The sequence below is a fragment of the Solanum dulcamara genome, chromosome 3 (assembly GCF_947179165.1).
Source record: "Solanum dulcamara chromosome 3, daSolDulc1.2, whole genome shotgun sequence".
Classification (NCBI taxonomy): domain Eukaryota; kingdom Viridiplantae; phylum Streptophyta; class Magnoliopsida; order Solanales; family Solanaceae; genus Solanum; species Solanum dulcamara.
The window spans coordinates 73119883-73139005 of NC_077239.1; the positions used below are offsets into that span (position 1 = coordinate 73119883).

General features: G+C 37.6%; 1 protein-coding gene across 2 annotated transcripts in view; it reads left to right on the forward strand.

Annotated features, from left to right (window-relative positions):
- Window positions 1-475: 475 nt before the first annotated feature.
- Window positions 476-19123, forward strand: part of LOC129882869 (piezo-type mechanosensitive ion channel homolog) — a 45988-nt gene continuing 27340 nt past the window's right edge. The window contains exons 1-4 of one of the 2 annotated variants that reach the window (XM_055957358.1): window positions 476-818; window positions 9278-9358; window positions 9740-9896; window positions 10033-10190. In XM_055957358.1, coding sequence (XP_055813333.1) covers window positions 770-818; window positions 9278-9358; window positions 9740-9896; window positions 10033-10190 — 445 coding nt within the window. In that variant the 5' untranslated portion in view covers window positions 476-769. The remainder of the gene's footprint in view (window positions 819-9277; window positions 9359-9739; window positions 9897-10032; window positions 10191-19123) is intronic. The other variant, XM_055957357.1, reaches the window with a different exon arrangement.

A 19123-nucleotide genomic window follows, 5' to 3' on the forward strand; every position in this document is an offset into this window, starting at 1 on the left:
TTCCAAATTCAATTACAAAATTATTTTTCAAGCATACCCTTAGGGGTCGTCTGGTGTAAGGAAAAAATATAAATAGTTCTAGAATAAAAAAATAGTCAGGAATAAAATTTTGATGTCTTATTTGATTGGCAAGTTTGGGATAACTTATCCACCATTTATACCACAATAATGACATAAGTTATACTATATATATGGTGTGATAAGTTATCCCATCTTATCCCAGAATGACTAATTCTAAGATAATTAATTCTAGAATAATTTGTTCCCAACCAAACAACCCCTAATGGTTAAGAAATCGCAGAAACAGACGTCAAACCAATTCTTTCACAACAAAATCAAAGTAATGTTTATTTTTTTTTAATAAAAGTTGTAAACTGAATTTTTTATGATTATTATTATCATAATAATAATAATTATTTTTTCTTCAGATTTTCATTTTTTCACGTGTAGGCTCACAGATATACCTGTGTCTTCAGCCCAGCCTCGAACTGTCTCGCGTCTCAAAGTGGAAGAAACCCATTGGTCAATTTCGTAGTTTGAAAGCGATTCAATGGGACTCTATACATACATCTACAATCTCATTTTCTCTCATATATAATTTATTGATAAGAGAACCCCAATATCTTGATGGGGTTCTGTTCTTAATCATTTTGTTAATCGTTGATCCGAGGCTTTAGTTCTTCAGCAAGATTGAGTTTTTCGAGATTGGGGTTCTGAAATTCTTCTCTAAAATTTCTAATGTGGATGAATTGAGAAAAAAGAACTGATAATGGCAACTTTTCTATGTGGTTTTGTGCTGCCATTTCTGCTCTTATCAGGTAAAGAATTAAATTTTTATCTCTTTACCAAGTATTTGTTCAAGATTCTTGTCAAAGTACCTTAGTGTTGTGTTATCTTAAAGAGACACATATTACGTTGACCCAACATTGATTCATTCTTCATAGTCTTGAGATAATCTCAATATAGTGAGGATTTTCAACATCTAATTTCTCTGTAGCCCCAATCATTAGTTGAAAGATGCTGACTTTGGAAGAGTGTGATCTACCACCAAGAAATCTTGAACAGTATCTGAAGTACTGTTACCCTTAGGCTTGTGAAATTTTAAGCTTACCACAGTCTGTCTGTTTGCAGTTTGGAAGTTTAAATTACTCGAGCAGCATTAGGGCATACTGTGTAGAACTTTCAAGACAGTGTGTAACTTTTGCAATAAGAAGTTACTAAGGGGTTCACTGGGGAAGGTGTAGGAGAAGAATGGGGATATGCTGTAAGTAGCCTTACCTGTGGTTTCTGCAAAGAGGCTATTCCCATGTCTCAAACCCATTGCCTATAAACCAAAGAAGCAAATCTTCTGTTACCCCACGGCAAAAGAAGCTACTGAATCTTGAACATGTTAACATGTATTGCTCAAAAAGCTATGAATAGGATTTACAGAAGCTATCCTAAGTAATAACAAGGTTAGGACCTTTTATAAGATCCTGCTCAATTTGTCACCCTAGAGCATTATAATTCTCCAAAACCCTGAATTTTAAGGCCTTGAATTCTGAATTTTTGGGCATATTGATCACACTAGATGTGTTTCTTTTTGAACGGCATTGATCACACTAGATGTATCACCAGCATAGCCCTTGTAGGGAGTAAGCAGTTCTTAGGTTGCCAAAAAAGAGCAAGCAGTTCTTCAGTTCTACTACTCTAAGAACTTAGCAAGAGCATTTCATAAGAAATTGAGGCTACTATAGCTAATTCATGAATTTTGATGTGTTAATAATATTTATGAGTGGCACTTTGTTTATCCACAAGCTAGTTTTATGAACCAGGAACCACATACCTAGCAAACTATCATAGTAAGTGCCACATCAGGAACATATATATACCCTCAAGTGCTTTAAATTATGTAGAAGTTAATCAACGTTAGGTACTTATATTCAATACTGGGGAAATTTTAGACAAAGAGCCTATAAGTAGGACTTTTATGCAGTGTATAAAGTATGAACACATTGGTAGCTTCTATTCATATGATATTCTATGGTTTCAACCAATATGGAATAAGTATCTCTTGGTATTTTGATCTTCGGAAGTTGTGGGCTTCCATTGTGATATGGTGCATGTACTGTGACTGCCTGATGCCTTTGTTAGTGTCCTTCAATCAAGTCTTGTCAGTGGTGGTGTCTTGTAAATATCTGAAATAGCTAAGATAATTGCAAATACAGGCCTTCACTTAATTTTATACGCGTATATGTATTCCTATGTATATGGATTTTTGGTGCAACTATCTTATCCTATCCGAGTTTGAGTTTACCATCAGTCTTGCACTTTTGGTTTATGATATCCCACATGAATAAAAAATATCCCCTTTCTCGTTTAGTAAACCATGGGGAGCCTCAAATAGTTTTTTCGAACTTGAGTAAGGAATAATAAACCTTTCTATTTTGGGAATTTCTAGAGTTTGTTTGATATAACTTGGACTTTGCCTAGCTACCAAACACAAGTTGGATGCAAACTTTATTCTATTATTTGCAATTTTAGTCTCTTCCAAAAGATTGAGATTTGGAGCAAAATCTCAATCTCTTGGAAGAGACTAAATTGCACAAAAGAAAAAAAAAGATGGATAAAGTGCACATCCAAGTTTTCAAAATGCCCTCTTACATTTGGAATGTTTTAGTGCATAATTTAGAAAAATGAATTGCATAATGAGAAAATCTGTTTCGTAAATGATGTACATTCCATGTTTGATAGATTTGGGGCTTTAAACATTTTGTAACATTTAACGCACTGTCTTTGTGCTGTTACCATTTATAAAATATCATTACTTATCAAAAAGAAAGAAAGAAGAGAAAACCTGTTTCTTAATTTTTTTTTTGTTTCTCTCTCTCTCTCGATGATACCTATCTTATGCAGAATGTTGTGCCTAAAATATTGTAAGAGAAGAATCATGTTTTCTATCTGTTGTTGTAGCCATAGGTTCATTTACATGCACTTCTCCATTAGAAATTTGCCAGAAATGATGCTGTCTCATGCGTGGAACTTTTCCAGGGTCTAGAGACTATTTCTTTCTTATCCACATAGCAGTGTCTTGTGATTCTCTTGAGGTGTTTGTTCCTTTTCTAGATTTATAATTTAGGGGATAGCTCTTGTAGCAGTATGGGTTTGTTTTACCTGTACCTAAAAAAATGGTTGTCGTTGTCTAAAAAAATTGTGGTTGGTAGCTTAAGAGATCTTGGGCTTCAATTGAGAATTCTTCTCAGGCTAACCTTAATTTGGGAAAAGAAGAAAAAGAATTTGGAATTTAAGGTTCTTTACTTATTTACTTTCTGTAGGTGGTGTTGGTTTCTATGGGCAAGTCATTTGGTTATTGTGGATAGATTGCATTTGTCTATTTTCTTGGTCTTTGCTTCATGTTGTTCTTTCTACATCTTGAAACCTAAAGATATCTCAAGTATTTCGTTCTATGCTTGTAATGCAAAATTGGACAAATTAGACAAGATAAAAGATGATCGCATGCGACAGATATGCAAGTAGCACATAGTGAATAGAATGAAAGAAGGGTGCTTGAGACCATTTGCTCAATGTCCTATATAGACATTAAACTGCACCAGTTTGTAGGTGAGTGGCGATGATTATTGAAGCTGTTGGACGAGGTCGACCTAAATTAGGATGTTGTCTCAAAAGATCTCAATCTCTTATAATATATGATGCTTAGCGAAAAATGAAATGGAATCGAAAAAAAATAGATCCATATAAGCAATACCAGCTAGTTGGGATTGTGATTTAGCCGTGATGGTAACATTGGATCCATGGTTACTACCTGCTAAGGAAACTTTTTGGACTTTTAAATATGTGTTGTCAAATATAAAATGTAGAGCTCCTCTAGTGGTAGAGAATCCCAAATTATTGAATATTGGAACAAAACTGGTCCAAATGGAGTGAAATGAATAGTGAGGATTCATGCTCTGACTCCAACTAGTTTGCAATTGGGGCATAATTGTTGCTGTTGTAGTATCTCATTCTATGCTTGACATTTTTCTATTCTATTTTTCCTTTGGCATAAAAGTCATGTCAAATTAGTGGCTGTGTATTCCGTGATTGAAGTTAGTAAAAATGTAAGGAAGTTTGGATAGGAACAAGGTCATAAGATATAATGGTATTAGAACTTGTGAACACAAGGAGAAGTTGCGCATCTGATTTTCGCCACCAAGGATCAAGATAAGAAGGAAGGGAGATTGGGCAAGCGAATTGTCAAGTATGGTTAATTATGATAAATGATATGAAAAGAGAGGTATCCTAAATTTAGTTGAAACACAGTCTTGGGTCTGTGGTTTTTTTTCTGTTTCTACTTTTCAATTAATAAGCAAAATAGTGTCTTTGACAAAAGTTGGGTGAGGCCCATTTTCTTTTGATCAAGTAAAAGATTTCATTGATAAAAACAAGGACAACTTGCCCGTATACAAGTATATACAAAATATGCTTCTCTCTAAAAGACACCCAATCCTCTATACAAACAGGAACTAAATGGGTGCACCAAGAGAAAATAAGGGATCAGAGAATACTCCTAAATTGAGCAAAGCTCATCTCCACCCCTTCAAAAGCTCTCCTACTTTTCTCTTTCTGAATGACCCACATTAATGCAAGAGGAGTAGCATTCCAAATGTTGTACCTTCTTATCCTAGTTCCACTCTTCCAGCTGAACATCAACTCCTTCACGGATCTTGGCATGACCCAAGAAATACCAAACCATCTAAATATGGGAGAGGTGCATCTAGTGGTGGTATTGTGGTGATGTGAGACAAACATCACTGGAAAGGTGAACTTGTGGAGGCAGCAAACCAAATGATAACAGTTAAATTCATAGGCTGTTATCAAAACCTAACATGGTATTTGAGTGCAGTTTATGCATCATGCAATTTGAATATTAGAAGGGATCTCTGGAGGGGGTTGACTGAAACAAGGAACTTTGTGATTGATTATGGGTGGTCTGTGGAGACTTTAATGTAATAAGATTTCCAAACGAGTGATCAGAAATCAAAGAATTACAGGGGCTATGACTGAGTTCACAGACTGGATAAATGATATGGAAATGTTGGATCCTCCTTTATTTGGAGGATCATTCACCTGGAGAAGGGGGAATAATCACATGTCAGCTTCAAGAATTGACAGGTTTTTATTTTCTTATCAGTGGGAAGAACTCTTCACTCATATCAGACAAAGTCTATTGCCCAGACTGGTTTCCGATCAAAATCCTATAATACTCACATGTGGAGACTTGAATTTGAAAAAATCTTACCTCAAGTTCGAGTTATGGTGGCTGGAAGTAGAAGGGGTTCAGAGATAAAGTCAAGAAATGATGTTGTTCTTTCAGTGTTTCTGGAACGAACTCTAAGTTCACCTTTCTATGGAAATTAAACTGTCTAGCAATGAGGAGATAGCTTGGAGGCAAAGATCTAGAATGGCTTAAGAAGGGGGATAAGAACACCAAGTTCTTTCACAGAATGGCCACAGCCCACAAGAGATTCAATTCCATTGACAAGCTAGTAGTGGAAGGGACTACAATTGTTGATCCTGAGGATATCAAAAGGGAATGCACCAATTTTTATTAGAAACTGTATAAAGAAACTGAACAGCAGAGGCCTTATGATGAGCTTCAAGGTGTAGAAGGTATTAGTAGTGAAGAAAATGATTGGTTACAGAGACAATTTGAGGAAGCTGAAGTCCTAGATTGCATCAAGAAATGTGCCAGTGATAAGGCCCTGGTCCTGATGGTTTCCCTATGAGCTTTTATCAAAATTTCTGGGAAGTGTTAAAGGAGGACATTATGAATACCATTATGCAATTTCACAGTCAACAGGTGCTTGAAAAAAGTCTCAATGCCACTTATGTGGCACTCATCCCAAAAATAACAGGGGCTTCTGAACTTAGGGACTTTAGACCGATAAGTCTTACAGGGGGGATATATAAAATCATAGCCAAGTTGCTAGCAGAAAGATTGAAGAGGGTGGTGAGTAAGCTAGTCAATAAACATCAAATGGCTTTCATCAAGGGGAGACAAATCATTGATGCAACTCTTATAGCCAGTGAATGCATGGATACTAGACTCAAGGGTGATGAGTCAGGCATTATGGGTAAGTTAGACATAGAGAAGGCATATGACCATGTTGATTGGGGTTTCCTTCTCAATAATCTCAAGTAAATGGGGTTTGGGGATAAATGGTTAAGGTGGATAGGCTTTTGCATTAAAACTGTTAGGTTCTCTGTTCTGGTTAACAGAGAACCTGCCGTTTTTTTCCCTTCAGAAAGAGGTCTTAGACAGGGAGATCCGCTCTCCCCCTTCTCTTCATACTAGCAATGGAGGGCTTCAACAGCATGATGAGGCTGGCTAATCAGAACAATTGGGTCAGAGGCAGGAGAGTAACTACAGATGGTCACCTGTTGTATCAGATGATACTGTCATATTCTGTGAGGCTTAGGCAGAACTTAGCTACATCAGAGTGGTATTGGTAGTTTTTGAAGGTGCATCTGGTCTAGCTGTCAACTGGAGAAGAGTAGAATTTTCCCAGTAAAGGAAGTACCACAAATACAAAGTTTGGCCAACTATCCGGGATGCAAAATTGAGAATTTCCCTACTACTTATCTAGGCATGCCACTGGGTAATAGTGATAAAGAGTTGGAAATTTGGGATGGGATTGTGGAAAAAACAGAAAGGAACTAGCCAATTGGAAAGCTCAGTATTTATCTCTTGGAGGCAGGATCACTCTAATCAACTCAGTTCTGGATTCTATACCAACTTACGTAATGTCTGTATTCCCCATTCTTGCTAAGGTGGAAGAAAGAGAAAGACTAGATAAGTTGAGGAGGGATTTTCTGTGGAAAGGGAAAAAGGAGGGAGCAGGCATTCATATGGCAAACAACTCGATTAAGCAAGCAGGTTGGTGGCCTTGGAATTAGAAATTTAAGGATACAAAATAAGTGTCTTTTAACTAACTGGCTGTGGAGGTTTGTGAGCGAGGAGCATGCTTTATGGAAGGAAGTCATTACCACCAAATATGGACAGATCTCACCTTGGTGCACTAACACAGTGACCAATCCTTATGGGGTGTCAGTATGGAGGACAATTAGAAACCTATGGCCCATGCTAGCAAGAAACATAAACTACAGTGTGGGAGATGGCACCATGATTCAGTTCTGGAAGATGCACTGGATTGGTCATGTGGCTCTGATGTCTACATTCCCTGATTTGTCTACTTTGTGCAGAAACCCAGAAGTGACAGCGGCTGATATGTGGTCTAATCAACGGTGGAGCCTCATTTTGAGAAGGACTGGAAAGTTGATAGAGTAACCTCACTTATGCAGGGGTTGAGTGCTTTTAGAGGTACAACTAGAGCTTCCGACAAAATGATCTGGAAACATGATAAGGATGGGAAGTTCCTTGTCAACAGACTATATAGGAGGGATATTATGGAGCAACCTGGCAGCATACTAGGTCCATGGAGGCAGATCTGGAAATTCAACATACCAACAAAGATTAAATGTTTCACATGGCTGGCGACTAGAAGAGCTTGCCTCACACATGAAAATTTTTAAAAAAGAGGATTTCAAATAGCCTCTAGATGCTTTCTGTGTGAGGAGACTGAGGAAACTAACAACCATCTATTCCTACATTGCAAATTCACTGCACAGATATGGGCCTTATATTTGAACATCACATAGACCAGGCGGATAATGCCAGAGCATACAGCAGTTTTGGTAAGCTGTTGGATAAGAAGAGGAGGAAGCAAAAGCCAAAAGAAATGGTGGAAGATAATACCATCATGTATATGGTGGTCAGTTTGGAAGGAAAGAAACAATAGATGTCATGAGAATATTACTAATCCTATTTAGGCAGTCAAAGAAAACTGTATCAATACATTGTATTGTTGGTGTAAAGAAGCAGGTATAGTAGCTGATCAGTTAGTAGAATTTATAGGTGCTTTATAAGGTTTTAGTTGTTTTTTTATTCTTCTGTTTTTACCCTCGTGAAATATTTGGGCACAATTTTTGGAGGTTGCCAGCATAGCCTTAATGCTGAGGAATACTACATTACTTTTGTCAAAAAAAGAAAATAAAAATTTGCAATGTAACAAATATGGTCCACTTCCTCACCCACTTCCTTACAAATGAAACACCAACTCATGTAGACAACCTTTCGTTTCCTAAGGCTCTCTGCCATCAAAATCACCCCTCTAGTAGCTAACCACGTGAAGAAGCACACCTTACTCGGCACCGTAGGTATCCAGATGGAGACATGTGGAAACCTATCCTCTTCCCTAACCTGAAGCTTCTCAAAAAAGGCTTATAAAACAACTATACAAGAATCAAGCTTCTTCACTGATTATTCTAGTAGCTGAGGACCTAAGTTGATGGACTCTTTATTTTCGGTGCCGCCCTGTGTCGAGACTACATGGGTGTGGATGAGATCCATACTGGATATGATCACAAAATTCGAGAAACATACGATGATATCTGAAATCAAAATAAAAGCTAGGGTGAAGTTAATACTTTAGGCATATGTTTTTTGTTTAATCATCAAAATATATTTGTATTAAAAAGTATGCAACCAGAATGTACTTTAAAGATATTTGTATTAAAAAATTTGCAACCAGAATGTACTGAAAGATATTCATAGGACTCATTGTTGAATGTGTGATAAACTCAAGATGTCTACCATGACCTTTATATCATTTGCAATAGGTGTGCTACTTGTTACACCAAAAAACAACAGTAAGTAGAAGTATATGTACTTAATAATAATTACAGATTCAAATTTGCTCTCAAAAGTTTTTGCATTCTTTTCTTCCAAATAGTCCACCATAATTTAGGTATATTTTTATAACTCTATTTTTACATATTTGAATTATTTTTAGCTGAATTCTCATACCCATATCCATACTTGGATCTGTACCCCCAAATCTTAAAATTAGATCATGAAGGATTTGACCTCTAGATCCACACCCGTATCGGACAGCCACACATAAACTTAGTTGAGGAGTACTAGTCCTCCCAATTGTAACTCTCTACTATTCCCCTATAATGAAATTTTCTCTTTTATAAAATTACCTCATTATTGTCTTCAATTCCATAATGATAAATCTGACACAATATAGAGAAAAGTCCAATGTATAGATTAGAAATCTGTCAATATTTATAATTGTGATTTAACATAGGTTCCTTTCGTGGGGGTTCTTCTATAGTTACCCGACAGAGGTTTTTCTATGAATGAACTTACCTTATTTTTTCCGTTTCCATGCAGCTGGTTTACTCAATTGGAGTTTGATTTCTCTTGTCAATTTGGTGTCTTCTCTTCTTTTGCGATTCACGGCACCAAAAAGAGGTAAAGATGCTTTTGGTAGATTCACTTTTCCTAATTTAGCTTTGATCAAGGATGTATTTCAAAGATGAATTTCCTCTCTTCATGCTATCTCTATTTCTTTGGGTTATTGTTCAGCGTATTTAGACAAAATCTAGATTAGTCTTTATGTTTCACTTTATGTACAAGCATCTGGTCCCCTTTGAAGGATGGACCAATTAGATCATGGTACAGAAGTGTCTAAAAAGCACACCAAGTATTTCCATGTGCATTTGTTATTTGAATACATCAAAGAAACACTAAGAATATGAAATGCCCTCTCTCTCTTGCTCTTCTTGTGCCCCCAATCTCTCCCCGTTTTTACGCATATCTTATATAACTCACATATGCTTTTAATTTCTGTAGGATTCCATTTCAAAGGGAGAGTTCTGTTGTGGTTTGTTTTTCTATTTTCAGTTCTCACTATTCTTCTGGAAGTGGTTTTTCTTATTGTATGGGCTATTTTGGGTGCGGAATGGGAGTTAGCTGATGCCTGGTGGATGAAACTTATTGGATTGATGAAGTGAGATTTCATCCTGTCTTCCACCTATCCTTCTATTTCTGCTCTAGTGTTATTAACTTGTTCTTCCTTTTTTGAAAATTTTGCAACATTCTGGGTAAGGGGCATATTAAGTACATTTTCATATATGCTTTTGCAGACTGAAGTCATGGAGGTCCCCCTTAGTAATTTATCTCTTGGTTCTGCAACTATTAGCTGCTGGTGTTGCTTTGTTTGAAATCAACGGCAACAGATTTCTCTTGGCTCAGCTGCAGAATTCTCGCTGGGAACATTTCTTATCGGTTCTGGAACATATTGGTTAGTTCAAGTCAACTATAAGTTCATCTGATTGAATGCTAATAATCTTTTCACAAGTTAAGCAAAAAAATTAGGAAACTTTTCTGCATGCATTAGTAACTTGAAAGGTGAATATGTATAATTCTTTTGATAAGGTAATTTTATTTTTTAATAATGGAAAATCTTCCTTAGATGACCTATATACCAAAGTAATAATCTACAACATAATATGATGCCTTACGAATGACACCAAATCTTGTGTATACACTAGAACCACATGAATGTACCAAAAGAAACTAGGAACAAGAGGCTATTCCTTTGCATACAATTATTATCTATCCCATTTCTTTCTATGCTATTTTGATTGCCAATGAGTGTATGGATGTGGGGAAGATTAGCAAGGTCCCTGGTATTTTATGCAAGCTGGATATTGAGAAAGCCTATGATCATCTAAACTGTGACCAAGTCATAGCCAACAAAAAAAAAGGAGGCCTGGGGATAAGGAATCTGAAGTTGCAAAATCATAGCCTGTTGATGAAATGACTATAGAGATTTGCTTCCCAAGAGCAATCACTTTGGAAAGATACAATAAAGACAAGATGTGGAATGAAAGATTTTTGGACTGGCAAGGCAGCACTACAACCTTATGTAAATGGGGTATTGAGTTTCATTAGGAATTTTTGGCCCAAACTCATTAACAATTGTAAAATCAAGGTAAGCAATGGAGGGAAGACTTTGTTTTGGGAGGACTGCTGGGTGGGGTAAGGCACTTTAATAGCCAGTCTCCCTGACCTATTCATTTTAAGCCTTCAGAGTATGGCTACAATCAAAGAGGTGAGAGACAACCTGGGATGGAATCTCAGATTCAGGAGACCATTAAATACTGGGAGGTGAGCAGATTGGTTGATTTTCTCGGCACTCTGGAACAATGCAAGAATCTCAACTCAAGTGAGGACAATTTACTATGGATCCCAGATAAACAAAGAAGATTCTCAATAGGAATCAACCGGCAGAGGCTATCAGAGATCAAGTACACAACAAGGTTGCTGGCCATGGAAGACGATATTGAAATTCAAGATTCCATTTAAGGTAGCATGCTTCACTTGGTTAGAGGCCAAACAGGCTGCCCTGACCCAAGATAATCTCATGAAAAAGGGTTTTCAATTATGCTCCCATTTTTTTTTGTGAAAGTGAGGTAGAGACAATAAATCATCTCTTTCTGCCGACGACAATTGCTACAAAGGCGAGACGCAACAAAGGCGTCGCCTTTTATATTTTTTTAAAAAAAGGCGAGCAATTTACGGTTTTAAAAGTTAGAAGGCAATTTTAGTGTTTTCTTTCCAAATTTGCACAGTTGTACTCTTAGACTTAGACTGCTACTCCAACCAATAGACTCAACTAGATTTCTTCGGCGACCGGCCTTTTCCGGCAACTTCACAGTCTAACCAGTACGTATTTCTTCTTTTCTTCGTCTAATTTCTTCTTTTCTTCTTCATATTTCTTCTTTCTGTGTTTCTGTCATGACCCGAGTTTACACCCTAGTCGAGACACCGTACTTGGAGCCACGATTGAGCCCAAGCTAACCCTTGACATAACACATCAAAACATATAATAAGAAAACTTAAGCGGAAGCTGAAACATATGCATAAAAGGTCTTTTTAGAAATATAACATATCCATGAAGAGTGAAAGCTAATGTCTGAAACAAGCCTCTAACAAATTTCTTGCATGCAAGTTGAGGAAAGTACAGAAACCAACAAAAACAATGACATGACCAGAAGAACTAAGGAGGAGAATAGGTCTATGTACCGGAATCCACCAGATTCAAGTGAGATGGATTTACAGATTCAACAGATACATGATGCAGAACCAGTGGCCATGCAGAATATGGCTGAACAGGAATCTATTGAAACTGAAGCACCAAGCTGGGTTAATTCACACATACTGGAACTAAGTAACACTTATGGGGTAGCCTTCGAGGGGTTTGAGAAGGAAACACTAGCACTACTCATGAGAATTAATGAGAGGAAATCGATGTTAGACAACAAAGGGCAAGAAATAGTCTCTACAACCCCAAAGAGCAGAGGGATAGGAAAGAATGAACTAAAGAACCTTCAATCTAGCCTAAACAAAGAGGTTGAAGGGGTCAGAAACAGGGGGAGGGCTCTCAGTTTGACATTTAAATGAATCTTAAACTTTTTTTGTGGAATGTGAGGGGTCTTAACATCTCCATCAAAAATATTGTTAAGACATGTTTGCAAAAATGGAAAGTGGATGTGGTTTGCCTTCAGGAAACAAAAGTAAATAAAGGAATAGAGGAGATTGCTAAACAATTATGGTCATTTAGATGGATGAGATGTGGCTATAGAGAAACAGATGGAAGCAAAGGGGGAATCCTAATGATGTGGGATAGTAAAATATAGGTTGGCACAAAGATGGAGGAGGGGAACTACTCTATTACTTTCAAGTTTCTCATGGTTCTTTACTGGAGTATATGGTCCACATAGCAGGAGTGAGAAGTTAGAGTGTTGGGAGGACATGACAGCAATGAACTGTGTGAAGGCCCTTGGGATCACTGGTGGGGACTTTAACACAGTCAGACACATGGAAGAAAGAAGAGGGTGCAATAGAGTTACCAATATCATGACTGATTTCTCCAGGTGGATTGAAGACTTGGAATTACATGACCTAGAAATGTTTGCGGGGAATTATACTTGGTTCAGAGGATCCAGTCACCAAAGTGCTGCAAGGCTAGATAGGTTCCTTTATTCCATGGAGTGGGAGGAGTGTTTCAAAAATATTAGACAAAGCACACTTCCCAGAACTGTTTCTGATCACAGTCCAGTACTCTTAGAATGTGGGAATTGGGAGCATAGGCAATCAATCCTATTTTAAATTTGAAAATTGGTGGCTCAAAGTTGATGGTTTCAATGAGATGGTGCAGGGTTGGTGGAGTGGCTTTGTGGTAGAAGGATGCCCAGACTACAGACTTAGCAACAAGTCAAAGATGCTGAAACATAAGTTGAAAGAGTGGAGCAAACAAACCTTTAACGAAACAACCAGAAGGAAAAATAGCCTACTAGAAGAACTGTCTGAGTTGTACAAAATCCAGGAAGAGAGGGAACTGTCTGAAGAGGAGATCTTGATAAGAGCAACAATACTTGTGGAATTGTAAGTATTAGCAAAGCAGGAAGAAGCTAGCTGGAGACAGAAATCCAGAGCTTTGTTGTTTCAATCAAGGAGACAATAATATTAAATTCTTCCAAAGACTGGCCACAACTCACAGGAGGTATAACACACTTGACAGGCTAGTGGTGAGAGGTGATGAGACCAGAAACCTAAAGAAATTAGATAGGCCAAGATTGAATTTTACTCCACACTTTACTCAGAACCTGAATCATGGAGACCTTCCTTTGAGTTTGGCGGGTGTCCAATAGTCTCTGTTGAAGAAAATGAATGGCTGCAGAGACCTTAAATAGAAGCAAAAGTACTACAGGTCATTAAGCAGTGTGATGGTGATAAAGCTCTAGGCCCTGATGGTTTCACCATGTCTTTCTGTAAGGAATGTTGGGACATTTTGAAGGAAGATCTAATGCAAACTATCCTCAACTTCCACCAGAGGAGCTTCTTTGAGATATCCTTTAATGCTACTCTCATAGCTTTGATCCCAAAAAACCTGGAGCAGTAGAATTAAAGGATTTCAAACCAATCAGCTTAATTGGAGAGGTTTACAAGATCATCTCCAAGCTGATCACTGAAAGATTGAAAACAGTTATAGGGAAGCTGGTAGATGGACATCAAATGGCTTTCCTAAGAGGAAGGCAAATCATGGATGCTGCTCTGTGGGCAAATGAATTGGTAGGCTCTAGGGTGAAACAGAAGAAACCAGGCATCCTATGCAAGCTAGACATTGAAAAAGCTTATGATCATGTCAATTGGAATTTCTTACTAAAAATTCTGAAAGACATGGGCTTTGGAGAGAAATGGATCTGCTGGATATAGTTTTAAATTTCAAGTGTAAGATTCTCACTCATCATAAATGGCAAACCTGAAGGATTTTTTCAATCTAATAGAGGTCTTGACAAGGAGACTCAAATGTCACCTATTTTGTTTCTTCTGACTATGGAGGGCCTGAATCACATGTTTAGAACAACAAAGGCAAATAGGTGGGTAAAAGGATTTAGTTCTTAGACAGGGAGGGGTGATGATCTGGAAATCACACACCTTTTTTATGCAGATGATGCACTGTTTTTTTGCGAGGCAGAAGTGGCACAAATCAAACACCTAAGAGCAATCCTTACTATATTTGAGGGCATCTCAGGACTTCATGTTAGCTGGTCAAAAAGTTTCCTCTTTCCAATTAATCAAGTAGATATTTTACAAAGTCTAGCTGAAAATCTGGGATATCAGATAGCTTCTTTGCCTACAAAGTACCTGGGGATGCTTTTGGGAGCAAAAACAAGGTATTTGAAGTATGGAATGAGGTAATGGAGAGGTGTGAAAAAAGGCTCTCAAGATGGAAAAGTCATTACCTATCAAGGGGGAGTAGGTTGACCCTCATCAAGTCAGTTTTAGATGGGCTGCCTTCCTACATGATGAGTTTATTTCCAATCCCCAAGATCATTGAGAAGAAAATCAATAGAATGAGAAGATCCTTCATCTGGCAAGGAAACAAAGAAAAGAGAGGCTACAATTTGGTGAAATGGGAGATACTTGGAACAGAAACCAAGGTGGCCTAGGGCTGTAAAAACTAAACAACCAGAATAATTGTTTACTACAAAAATGGTTATGGAGATTCTGTACTGAAGAGGGAGCTCTATGGAGAAGGTTTATAGCAGGGAAATATGGCTTGCTTAGCCAATGGACTGCTGAGGAGGTGATGGGGTCTTTTGGATGTAGTGTGTGGATGACCATTAGAAGGTTGTGGCCAGATTTCAACAACAATATCTATATTAGTGTTGGTAATGGCTTGAAAACAAATTTCTAGAATGAAATTTGGAGAGGGGATGTTAGCCCGAGGAGCTTATTCCCACACCTATATACTTTGAGCCTTCAAAGATCTGCTACTGTTGCCCAAGTATGGAGCCAACAAGGATGGAATTTAGTGTTCAGGAGGGCTCTGAATGACTGGGAAATTAAAGATGTGTCCAGGTTACTGGAGGTGCTAAATACCTCACTAGGTATATCTCAAAGAAAGGACAAACCAATTTGGAGGTTGCATAGCAAAGGAGTGTTCACAGTTAAATCTTGCTATTGGAGTATGAATGTCAATCAATCATTGTCAGATAATTGTCCTTGGAAGCTAGTGTGGAAGACAAGAAACCCATTAAAAGTATCATGTTTTGTTTGGCTAGTCATAAGAAAAACTTGCCTTACCCATGAGGCATTAAAAAAAGGGGTATGCAGTTTTGTTCAGGGTGCTTCATTTGTGAGCAGAAAACAGAGGTAAATAACTATCCGTTTCTTCACTGTAAAGCAGCCTCAAATTTGTGGAACATGTTTTTGTGTATAGTAGGGGTTAGCTGGGTGATGCCAAAGACAACCAGGGAGCTCCTTAGCAGCTGGACAGGAAATGGCAACAGAGGGAAAAAGGAAGGCTGGTGGAAGACTATACCAGCCTGTATATGGTGGGCTCTGTGGAAAGAAAGGAATGAGAGATGTTTTGATGGGAAAAAAAGAAAGTTTTCAGAAGATAAAAATGAAATGCTTAAGTCTTTAATTTTTTGGGTGTAAACAAGAATTGGTAGGGGAAATCATAGAGATAGTTGATTTTATAGGAAACTTGTAATTCTGTATAACTTTTTGAGGGTGTGCACATCACCCTATGGGATGTAAGTTTCCAATTTTTTTGTGAATACAAAGTTATCCTTATCTCAAAAAAAAGTTTGTCGAGACATGGTCCCCGAAACTTTTTTTGAAACTGGTAACATTTGTATTTAATTTAGCACTTAGGTAGTACTGGAAAAACCATATTTACAGATAAGTAGAATGGAAGTAAAATCTACCCCAAAGTTGAGCCAAAATCTATATGGACCCTAAAACTTCTATGATTGACTTAGTCTCATTGGAGTAGACATTTGTACACCAAAAACAAAACAACAAAATACACTTAAGCTTGACTTCCTGCAAGTTGTTGTTCCTATTCTCAAAACATCTATCATTTTTCTCTCTCCATATAGTCCGCCATATACAAGCAAGGATCATCCTCCATCTTTCTCTGTTTGTAGTCCTAACTCCAGCCACCTCCCAACTGAATAGAGTCTCATCAATCTTGCTAGGCATACTCCAAGAGATGCCTCTGAGATTAAGGAAAATCTCCATAGCTGTACAGTAAAGTTGCAATGTAGGAAGAGATGTTTCACTGTCTCTGTGTCCTTACCACATAAGGAACATTTGTTGCACAAAGAGATACCTCTCTTAGACACATTGTCCAATGTCAAAACTGCTTCATGGGCTACCAAAACTTAATAAAAGAACTATGTAAAACTACTCCATGAAGTCCCCGAATAAGGAAGACTCCCCAACTATTGACTGGAAACGGCTGCAATCCTCACTAGCCATCCTCACGGCTGCAATCTACATCATAAAAGGATGCAATTCAGAGAAAAGTATGCGTCAGTACGTGGAATCTCCTGAATATGCAAGGGACACCAACATAACATATGGAGGAACAGTGAAACAAGATTTCTAGAATCATAATCAAAATAAAGGGACTGAGAAGAAATAGTAGGAGTCCATGCATAAGTATCTGTTTAAAACCTTCTTTCAAAGCATATATATATAAAGATGAGTCTAAATCAGTAGCCTTGCACAATCATACACATAAAATAACATAATTAAAATGAACCATATAGAGTTACGAGCATATCATAAAAATACATAACTGTGAGTTTCTTATAATTGACACACAACATGTGAGCTCATGATGTCCAACAGCCAACCCAGTTGGGAGGGCTGCCCTATACCTTGTCAGAGTATAGAATCATATCATATCTATGTGGATCCACTAAATTGTGCGTCTCAGGGCCATATGTAGTTGTCCGAAAAAGCAGTATTCTCAAAGCTACGGTGGCACATAGGTATGGGCCTTAGGGATTGCTACTGAAGGTCCACGTATGCTAAATGGAAACCTTAATCCTAAAGTCCATTCGGTGCTAAATAGTCCTCCCAAAATACATAAAATATTAATGCTCACAATTATAAAAAGTGTCATTATATCAGAATCATATGTGAGACTAGGCTTATAAGTCATATCTTAAAATAACTTGAATTGAGGTTGTAGTTGCTGCCTTGCTGAATTGAGGTTGAATTGAAGGGGAGCCTTGGAGTAACTGGTAAAGTTGCTGCCATATGATCAGAAGGTCACGGGTTCAAGCCTTGGAAACAGCCTCTAGCAGAAATGCAAGGTAAGGCTGCATACAATAGACCCTTGTGGTCGGGCCCTTCCCCGGACCCTGCGCATAGCGGGAGCTTTAGTGCACCGGGCTGCCTTTTTTAATGTTGTAGTTAATATCATGCTAGTTTTCATGCTTAAAAGCCATAAATGTTTAAGGAACCATAGGAATCATGCTAAATCAATACAATAGGGTTTTAAAACCAAAGTGAAAAAATGAAAACATGAATTAATGAAGAAAGATCATAATTTCATAAAAGCCCTAGCTTTGCTTCTAACAATCTTGAGAATTCTTGAGAATTAAAATACTTTAGGCATGAGAGTGAAGGGATACTCTCATTGAACCCTTATTTATCTTAAACACTTCACAATTCTTGAAGAAAAACCTTAACTTGATGAATAACAATCAAGATACCCTTTCTTGAGATCCTTGGATTCATTTTCTTCGAAATCCTATGGTCAAGATTCAAGATTTCTATTAGCGATTCATGAAAAGACAAAGAAGTTTGGGTTGGAAAGCTTGAAATTTATGGGGAAAAACTTACCTTGATGAATGAGGGTGAGAGGAGGAGAGAAAACCACTTCTAGGGCTTGAAGGAAAGGCCCAAAGTGGGAAAAATCGGACTAAAACCGACTTAAATAATTTTTCGACGTCCAACTAGAATTTCGACCAGTAAAATACTTATCCAACATTGTTCAACGCCAGTGAAATGCATGTTCAAAATAGAAAACCTCTTAATTTTGCCTCAACCGGCGCTAGATTGGCGTTTTGCCGGTTTAGAATTGTTCAATACCGGCGAAATGCATGTCCAAGACAGAATGTCAGACAAAACTAAAATGATCATAACTTTTGACTCAGAACCCGACTTGATGCAATCTTGATAACGTTGGAAAGAAGATTCATAGACCTTTAATTTGATAGGTTACGAGCCACCTAACTCTTTATATGCTGAGAGATATGATAGTTTGAATTTGACCCTTGTATGAACTCATACGAAAAACATAGCCGATAAAAATGCTTTGAACTTGGGCTAGGTGTTAGAGGTACCTTTCGACCCTAAACCACATTCGATATACTTACTACACCTAGTAAAGGACCTTAACATGCATGCACAACTTAGAAATCATCGAGTTTGGGTTTATATGCATATGAAGAAAGGTTCGGATCTTTGCTTAGAAGTTGTTGGGATTACAATTTCTTTTTCCTTCTTCTTCTTCAAACTTCAGAGTTACTTCTACCTCTGTTTTTTCTCTCTCACTATTTTGACTTTTATTCTGTTTTTTTCTCATTCAAGTTCTAGACTTTTAGTATCTACTATCTATTTTCAGTTTTTGAATTGAAATATTTGCTAGTATGTTATTAATATTGAGATTTTAATTATTTATATATGCAATTAAATAATTTAATTTTTTGGTATTAATTGGCGCCACACTTCAAAAAGGTGAGTGCCTCGCCGCTCGCCTCGCCTTGTGGTGAGGCTGACTTGTCGCCTTTTGTCGCCCAAAACACTGCTTTCTAGTTTCTACACTATAGAGAGACTGAAACTGTGGCAGATTTTCAT